This window comes from Lethenteron reissneri, chromosome 62 (assembly GCF_015708825.2).
Source record: "Lethenteron reissneri isolate LAM-NWPU_2019-01 chromosome 62, ASM1570882v1, whole genome shotgun sequence".
NCBI classification, from domain to species: Eukaryota; Metazoa; Chordata; class Hyperoartia; order Petromyzontiformes; family Petromyzontidae; genus Lethenteron; species Lethenteron reissneri.
The window spans coordinates 806,561-816,096 of NC_083840.1; the positions used below are offsets into that span (position 1 = coordinate 806,561).

At 52.1% G+C, this 9,536-nt stretch overlaps 1 protein-coding gene across 1 annotated transcript; it reads right to left on the reverse strand.

Moving 5' to 3' along the window:
• Positions 1-609: 609 nt before the first annotated feature.
• Positions 610-9,264, reverse strand: LOC133358569 (hyaluronan synthase 1-like). The gene is made up of 5 exons (XM_061576939.1): positions 8,893-9,264; positions 7,681-8,022; positions 7,071-7,296; positions 3,400-3,532; positions 610-1,730 (listed from the first exon to the last, which is right to left on the reverse strand). Exons 1-5 carry the CDS (start codon positions 9,262-9,264, stop codon positions 1,064-1,066), a joined length of 1,740 nt encoding a protein of 579 aa, XP_061432923.1. The 3' UTR covers positions 610-1,063.
• Positions 9,265-9,536: the final 272 nt, after the last annotated feature.

Consider the following 9,536-nt stretch of genomic DNA (forward strand, 5'->3'; position numbering starts at 1 on the left):
GTTTTGTTGCCAGATAGAAGGGTAAAGAACCAATTATCATATTTTACTGGCAAATGAGGTCCCCATAGTGTAGATGCTTGCCCCGAGCTCTCATACTCTGATGGTGCATTGTCCTTGAGTTGTGCGCCTTTTGGCGTCATCTGGTCCAACCCATATGAGACTAGGCTCGAAGGAAAGCTGTCTCGGGTGTGGACCAATCAACTTCAAGGACAGTGCACATTATCAGAGTTATGTCTTTTGTTTGTATTTATGACTGCAGGTATTGCGGTCTATGCAAACATGACTCCTTGCAAAAAGGTGTCAGTTTTGTTGCCAGATAGAAGGGTAAAGAACCAATTATCATATTTTTACTGGCAAATGAGGTCCCCATAGTGTAGATGCTTGCCCCGAGCTCTCATACTCTGATGGTGCATTGTCCTTGAGTTGTGCGCCTTTTGGCGTCATCTGGTCCAACCCATATGAGACTAGGCTCGAAGGAAAGCTGTCTCGGGTGTGGACCAATCAACTTCAAGGACAGTGCACATTATCAGAGTTATGTCTTTTGTTTGTATTTATGACTGCAGGTATTGCGGTCTATGCAAACATGACTCCTTGCAAAAAGGTGTCAGTTTTGTTGCCAGATAGAAGGGTAAAGAACCAATTATCATATTTTTACTGGCAAATGAGGTCCCCATAGTGAATAGTTATAGTTTGGGTACAGGAATCAAACCGTTCACGAAACGCACACTGCACTGGCGACAGAGTTTGCTGGGCATGGTGCCAGAGTACACGCAAGGAAGAAATAAAGTGCAGATCCTCGAGTGCACCATGTGTGGCAGCCTCAAGGGCAAAATATTCTTGTGAGCCGGCAAGTGATCAGTCACAGATAGGGGAGGCGAGGATTTCATAAAATATGCCAGATGTAATTGCCATGGAAATATATTCCACATTGTGCAACAGAATGCGAACTTTAGGAGGGCAATCTGCAGGGAGCTTCGAGAAGGCGGGCCCACACACAGGCCGTGTGCTGTAACAGCGGTGCGCTGCATGGCCACCCATTATGACATCATCATCATCCTCCTCCTCAAACCTCGACAGCATGAGACTCGGGCTCCCTCCGGTGGCACCACCGCCTCGAGTGGCACCGGTACAGCACCACCATGAGGAGCCAGTAAACGGCGTACGCCACCGCACCGTATGCCAGTACGACCCGCTCGGACGCCAACCGAGCCGAGCGCGCCTCCTGCACCAGCGTGTAGCAGAGCCCCCCAGCCAGTGCCGCCCCCCACACGGACAGCGGCAAGAGGGGCACGTAGCTTCCGACGATCCTCCGGCGGCCCGAGGTGCCCCAGCCTCCCTCGGCGATGGTAAGGATGGCGAAGAGCTTGGCGGGAACGAGGCTGCTCACGTAGAGGACGGAGTAGAATGCGGTGAAGGCCATGACGAGGTTCCTGCGCAGCAGCGAGGCATAGAGGGCCCGGGCGAGTGCCACCACCTGGATGGCGACCATTACCCACACGATGTCCCACAGGCTGCCGCTGTAGAAAAGGCGCAGAGCCGTGGCGGCGACGAAAAAGGGGAAGATGCCGGCCACCAGGGACTCGTACGTCATCCATATGTGGTGCTTGTGCCACCACATGACGTTGTAGAGCCACTCACGGTGGTAAGACTTGGCCCAGCGCGTCTGCTGGTTGAGCCAGCGGAGGTACTGGGCGGGTGTCTCCGTGTGACAGCGCGCCCGGCTCGTGTACCTGGCGGCGGACGAGGAGGAGGGAGGAGGAGGGAGCATGAGGAGGAGAGCACGTGTAATGTTACGTGTAACACATAGGCTTTCGCGACCAATATTGTTCATAATAAAGGTTTTTGGGTTCGATCGCTTAAGTCTGGCAAATTGCCCGATGATGCTGGTTGATGTAATTACCAGCGAAACGTCGTATTCAGATTGTAAATGTTGTGGATTCACTCTTCAACACACCGGTGGGCTGAAGTAGTAACTATTTGGCGTTTTGTTTACATGACAAATTCCTTGCTGATGGCCGTGTCGGGTGGTGGAGGGTTTCGACACATTTATACTTACGCGATCTAACCCAAAAACCTTGATTACGAGTAATGTTCTGATTTGTTTTTATGACTTTCCAAAAGCCGCTGCTGTGAGGATGACCGGAGTTTGCGTGATGGTTTATGCTGCACGTGTGTGTTGAACTTCTTTTGCACCGTACGTAGCCAACCGTGCTAATCGGAGGTGCGGGGGAAGGACAATAAACTAAACACAAAAATCTGTTTTAAATAAATGAGTTTGTCAATACAGATAATATTGGAAGGAAGAGCGTTCCAGACGGCCACAGAAGCGCATCTGAAAGCGCACGATGCGGTGACTGCCTTTGTTCATCGGTTAGTCAAAAGCCGCTGCCACGATAACCAGAGTTCGCGTGGCGATGGTTTATGCCCCTTGGCGAGATCAGCATCATATTCGTAGCGGACCTTATAATGTATTCGTTCAGCAGCCGGAAGCCAATGCAGTTGATCGAGCACTGGACTGACACAGTCGGATCTTGCAGTACCCCCCCGTTCCCCAGGAAAGCCTTGCCGACTTTCAAGACTCCTTTTGCGGAGGGTCCTGCCAGGTTTTCACAGTAGGGGGCTGTATCAGGGGCACAATGTGCGATTATAATTTTAAAACCAGATAGTTGTATACCATATATATACATTACAGGGAATACATCATGAACAATGCCAATGTGAATCGTGTTTTCACTGCGACGTCAGCCTGCGGTCATCCCATGGAAGGGACAAATAACTGAGATGATGAGGGAATGCCGACTGTATATCACCCTATACCAGGGGTCGGCAACCTATGGCTCCGGAGCCGCATGCGGCTCTTTACGGGCTGCTTCTTGACGATATGTACGTATGTACAGTATGTACTCAGATGCATTGCGGCTCTTGAAATACTGAATTTTATACCGAATTGGAAAGAAATGGCTCTTCTTGTTATTTTGGTTGCCGACCCCTGCCCTATACTCTACCGCTCAGCCGCGCAGCTCGCGAAAGCAGTTCGTCAACCGCTCAGAAACCGCGTAATAACAGTGCGCGTTCCGCCTTTTAACAGGATGCACGTTCCGCCTTACAACAGGATGAGTATTGCGCGTTGTGCGAAAAGTGTTCCTGAGCAGGAGCACCACGTTTCAGCCAAAATGCATCATGTGAACACGACGTGTCAAGCGAAGACTTCATACCGCACCGTACGAATCCTCCATAATGGTCCCTACAACATCAGCATTCCCTACCCCCTCCACGCTGGCGTCAATCCCTGCGCCCTGACCGCTACACCTCTACCGCTCCCCCCTACGTGCACACACGCGGAGACGGAGAGAGAGAAAGGAGACAGACGCAGGGGGTTGTCGCTGCGGTTCGCCTCGCCTCGTAGCGTAGCCCATGCTGAGAACCCGGTTGGTGAGGTGGCGGTCGTCCCCGAACGTGCAACGAGCCCCTAGGAACGACTGGTTGTACCACGGTTCGACGAGCTGCTGCAGCAGCGTGTTGCGGTAGAGGCCTGCTAGCGGTAGGGCGCCGGGCAGCGTTGGAGGTGGGGAGGGGTCACACAAAAACATTTCACGAGAATCGTTTTACTCTGTTCTGTGCTCGGCAGCAATGCGTTCACGAGTTGAATGCCAACGTCGGTCTGCAGGTACACGACAAGAGGGCGTTACGGTGGCTAGGAGATATTAACTACCTCGTCTGGTATACGGGAGGTTCGTGAGTTCGATCCCGACCCTGACGCCTGCTGTATACTTGGAGTTTGCGTGTCTCTCTCTCTCTCCACGTGGTGCTGTGGATTTTTCTCTCCGAGTCCTCCGTTTTTTTCCCTCCATGCTTAGAATCGACGTCACGCGTTCAGAGTATTTGGCTGCTGCTATCTTTCTTTCTATAAAAAAGTCAAAAATTGTGTGTGGGTTTGTGGCGGGGTTTGTGTGGGTTTGTGTGTGGTCGCGCACTTGGCTCTCCAACGGTGGGGTTTTACGTGAAAATAAAATAGCCAGATATCACGCCGTAAGCCCCACGGTGAGCAAGCGATATTCCTTGTTCACATCCGTCAACTTAAAATTAGTTTAATTAGTGATTTAGTGCGATTTTTGTGTGCTTCCCATTTATTTATTTATGACGCCTGCACGACCATACCAACGCACGCGCCTTTGGTGGGGGGGGACGGCCCATGCCAAGTCGCACGCCTTTGGTGGGAGTGACGGGGGCATTTTCTTTCGCGTTAAAAATGCTATAAAAATACACTAAACGCTGATGTAAATGTTTCAGTGTGATGTCCCCCCCACCCCGATGCATGTGATGTCCCCCCCACCCCGATACATGCAGTTATTACTATTATACAGTCGCTAGATGCTACCACTATAGGCCATACATATTACTGCAGAGCGGCCGGGGAGATCGTGGCTGGGGGGGGTGGGGTAAGGGGTAGCAGCCCAGCCCCAGCCTGCCAAGGTGCCACCTCGGCTGGCTGGACAATCTCGGCGAGGCCGGAGGCTCTGCACCGGACTAGGCCTCACCACGCCACTCTGTCAGGTGAGTAGTTTGTGCTATAGAGTCCATAAATACTGCTATAGAGTCAGCATGTACTACTGTAGTGATAGCAGGTACCACCACAGGCGGTATGCACTGCTGTAATCATGGCAGGTACCACCACAGTTAGTATGCACTGCTGTTAGATTTTTGAGAGTAGGTTTAGAATATTTTTTGGACCCGGGCAATGCCGGGTACTTCCCGCTAGTACGTGATAAGCCACTTCGTTGAGCTGTCATTTGTGATGGCCAGGTCGCTTCTGAAAAAGAGTTTTACAGTTCAGTGGGACCTTACCTGGTAAAATAAAAAATACAGTAGACTCTCGATTATCCACGCTAATAATGGTAAAGACGGTCGCGGATTATAATTCAAAATTGTGGATAATCCAAACATACAATATCCATTTTCCGTAGATCTATATGCCAAAAACCACGAAAATAGGTATAAATTATTTTGAAGTTAAGAAAATGGCACGAGGTTATATAGGCCTCGGCAGTAGGGGGGGAGAGAGAAGGGGGAAGGGGGCGGGGCAGAAAGTGGACCCCGCAGCAGCACCCGGGTCACTGGAGTAAAGTGGGCCACCGCAGCAGCACTGGAGAGATCGGCTGCAGGGGGGGGGGGCGTAGAGAGAAGGGGGGGGGAAGCGGGGCAGAAAGTGGGCCCCGCAGCAGCACCCGGGTCACTGGAGTAGAGATCGGAGAGACACAGAGAGTCTAAATGATCAAGTTCAAATCGGAGCAATCTTATTCTCTCTGAGATTAGAGCTAGGCTGGCCCTAAACACCATAGGGCCCGTTGCATCTCAGACCAGCATCCCATAGCCAGTGAGCTGGAGCACGTACACAAAGCCCTCAGGATGAACGGATATTCTGACCGTACAATCCGCAAAGCTGTCTCCCCAGCCATGGGGAGACAACCATCTGAGGATCCAACCAATACCATCACTTTGCCATACATAGCAGGGGTTACCAAAAAGATTTCCAAAATCTTAAACAAACACAAGATCCAGGTTCGTTTCAACACAGTACATAAAATACGTGATTTGATCCCATCTGTAAAGGATGCGATTCCTGATATGCAATACCCGGGTGTATACAAACTGAGTTGTGGCTACGGCAACAGTTACATTGGGGAAACGAAACGACATGTCTCAGACCGCATTTGCGAACACAAGGCAAATCTGAAACACGGTAGGATCAATACCTCTGCTGTTGCTGATCATTGTGTTAATGCAGTGGGCTCACACGAAATTGACTTTTCCAAGACGAAGGTACTCTGCAAACCCACCGGCTATTATCAGAGATTTGTTCATGAAGCCATCCATACAAACTGAGCAATCATTGGAAGGACGTCATTAACCAGGTAAAGTCTTAACTGACTGTGATGTTTCCATCCTACCTGCCTATGTCAGCTGTTATTTCCGACTTTGTGTGTCTTTCTCTCTCTGTGCATCTCTCACCGATCTCTATTCCAGTGACCCGGGTGCTGCCGCGGGGTCCACTTTTTGCACCGCCTCCTCCCCCTTCTCTCTCCCCCCCTGCAATCGACCTCACCAGTGCTACTGCGGTGGTCCACTTTACTCCAGTGACCCGGGTGCTATTGCGGGGTCCACTTTCTGCCCCGCCTCCTCCCCCTTCTCTCTCCCCCCTACTGCCGAGGCCTACTATATAACCTCGTGCCACGACAGATCTCTCGCCTACTTCAACAGTTTTTTCTTGCTGTGGTTGTCCCACCTGATGGCGATTGCTTGTGTTGCGATCGAAACATCGTGATCTATTATTTTTCTTTCTACCTACGTGACTTTACCGAAAGAAGCAAAGAGTATGGGTTCCTGCAATCACGAAAACTTCAAATCAAGATTAAATACGTAAAGGTAACAATACTCACAATTGAGTTGTCACGCGTCTTTGCTTTCATGCCAGCCCCATCGGTCTAGGACTTTCTCAAAAGGGGTGGATACCGCAACGTTATGCTGCTCTATTGATATGATAGCCAGGGTTGCTGTTAATCGGGTTTGTCCGATATGTGGTTAAACCGCACGCGGATAATCGAGAGCCTTACTGCCATAGTACAAATTTTCATTGCCTGTAAACGACCACTTTCGCGCGTTGTTTACAATACGTTTTTTACGGATGCTGTTTTATTCCTCACTCTAATGCCATCGTGTTTTACGCCGTATCTGCATTACAATAAATTAGGCAGATTTAAATTAGTATTTTGTTTAGATAAAGTGTGCTATTTTGATAACAATCCATTTTTAACTTGTTTTAAAAAAAAAGTTTTTCTCTTGCAATTATGATTTGCTATCACTTTTTTATTTGCTTATCTGCTATTGATTATTATTGATTTATTTTACTGTGACGTTGCGTATATCGGGGAAGCGGCGTTGTTTTTGTTGATGAAACCCGATTCAAGAAATTCTTGGCTCACAGGGTAATTCAAAATAAATTGAACTAAAACTGAGTTGTGCTTTTAAATTCGCAGCACCACGCTGCTTCTTTGCCACCCCCCCTCACTCACCCAGGGGTCCGCTGATGCAGGACACGCAGTGGAAGTAGGACTGGCAGGCGCGCTCGACGTTGAAGGCCATCCAGTAGCGGAGGCCGCTCAGGAAGCTGATAAACGACTCGGAGGCGTTGAGAACGCGCACGTCGCCGCCCGCGGCGCCCACGCCCGCGTCCGCGTCCAGCAGCCGCGCCAGCTCCGCCGTGGCGTCGCAGTGTAGCCTCGTGTCCGAGTCGCACACCTGTTACCAAACCGAGTGGCACACCTATTACGGATCTGAATGGCACACCTGTTACTGAATGCACACACGTGTGTGGTGATGCTGTGTGTAGTAGTGATGCTATGTGTGATGCTGTGTAGTGAAGCTGTGTGTAGTGATGATGTGTATAGTAGTGATGCTGTGTGTAGTGATACTGTGTGTTTATGCTGAGTGATGATGCTGTGTGTGTTGATGCTGTGTGTAGTGAAGCTGTGTGTAGTGGTGATACCGTGTGCAGTGGCGATGCCGTGTGTAGTGATGATGCCGTGTGTAGTCGCGATGCCGCGTGTAGTGATGATGCCGCGTGTAGTGGTGATGCTGTGTGTAGTCGCGATGCCGCGTGTAGTGGTGATGCTGCTCGCTCACCTGCACGTAGTCGACGCTCGCGCCGAGCGCCCTGAACGCCGTGTACATCGCCTCCCGCTTGCCGCCCCACTGCTGCATGACGCAGACGCAGCGCGCGGAGCGCACCGCCTCCTCGAGCTCGCGCCGATCCGCCGCCTCCACCAACTCCGCGTCCCGGTCGGGGGCCCCCTCCGCGGCCGTGGTGGACCACTCGGGCCGCTGGCGCCGCGGCTCCGACGTGTGGTAGTTCCCACGCCACACTACAGTGCGCGCATCCTCCTCCGCCTCGTCGCGGAAGACCTCGCGGAAGAGCTCCATCATATACGCGTCCTCGGCTCCGTTGCCGTCCACCACCATGACGACCTTCGGTTGTCGCGTCGGGGACATTGCGCAACGTTACTACTACTACTACACATGGTATTGTGGGGATGGGGCGCCACGGCGGCCAGCTGTTAGGTACCTCCCCTGGTGTGCAGGAGGTCGTGGGTTCGATCCCAACCCTGACGCCTGCTGTATATAAGAAGTTTGCGGTGTTTCTCTCCCTGTGGTAGTGTGGATTTGTTTGCGGGTCCTCCGGTTCTTCCCACCACATTTAGAAACAATGTGCGTTTAGAGTACTGTTTGGCTATTATAAACTAGCCTTTTGCCCGTCCAAGGATGGGTGTGTTGCAGTAAATCTGAAACTTGCAAGCGAAAAGCAGACCGCGACGTGATATTGCATCCATTCGTGTGCAATTTGTAAGGGCGCGGTGACACGCACCTATTTCATTTTAAGGTTATAATCCCTTGTTCATCATGACGTCCTTTTTACTTCTATGTCTCAACAGCGTTACGGAGATCGCGTGACGTGAGGGTTCTGCCTTTGTAGTGAGGGTTGTAAGTTGACGCCGAGGAGGGGGGAGGAGGCGCCTCGCTCCCCCATGTGAAGTGACGTCACCCGCTAATTATTATTAATGGAGGGGGGTGTCCATTTGGAGGACGTCACCTGTTCGATGTGGAATGATGTCACGTGCTCATGATTATTAATGGGGGGGGGGGGGTTCTCCATGCGGAGTGACATCACCCACTCATGATTTATAGTTTAGTTCTATACTTTCCAACAATTTCCAAAAATACCGTGGCAACACCTGGGGGATTTTGCCACTGATCTCGGAGATGAGAGGCGTACGTGAGAATCGGGCGTACGTGAGAATCGAGTGTGCGTGTGCATGTGCGTGCGAGTGGCCAACCAACCTTGAGCTTGTCCCGTGGGTAGGACGAGTCCCGCACGGACACGAGGCACCCGCGCAGGTAGCCAGGGTCCTCCTGGAAGGCCGCGATGGCTATCGCCACGCTCCGCCGGGGCTCCCACGGCGTCCCGTCACGGGCGCGCTCCGCCCGGCGCCACTCCAGGTAGGCGAAGCCGCTCTGCGCGAGGGCGTGCGCCAGCAGGAAGGCGCCGTACAGACCCAGCGACACCAGCCGCTCGCCGTCCGACCACAGGTCGGCGCCCTGCACGTAGGTCCACGTGAGGCCGCCCGCCACCAGCAGCGCGAAGAGGGCGGTGGCGATGCGGCGGCACAGCGGCGGTGGCACGGGTGGTGGCGATTCGACAGCCACGGCCATCGTGGGTTGTGGCAGCTGCTGCTGTGCTGTGATGAGAGGGGGGGGGACTAGCCCAGATCCTCCCCCTACCTGAGTACAGAGGGAGGAGGCCTCATAAGCAAGCGGACAATAGCAGTCAGGGGCGCAACGACCTCTTACAATGGGGGTTGGGGGGGGGGGATGGCAAGATCCGACGGTGGGCCCCCACTTCTTTCTCCCGTCTCACTTTCGCTGCAATAGCTACGGATGGGTTTTAACCCTGTATAACAATAACTCTTTATGTATTAGTATTT

Coding starts and splice junctions, on each gene's coding strand:
- LOC133358569 (XM_061576939.1), bottom strand. CDS start 9,264: ATGGCCGTGGCTGTCGAATCGCCACCACCCGTGCCACCGCCGCTGTGC. Junction 8,023..8,892: donor ACCCACGGGACAAGCTCAAG/GTTGGTTGGCCA, acceptor CGACAACCGAAG/GTCGTCATGGTGGTGGACGG. Junction 3,533..7,070: donor CTGCATCAGCGGACCCCTGG/GTGAGTGAGGGG, acceptor TACCGCTAGCAG/GCCTCTACCGCAACACGCTG.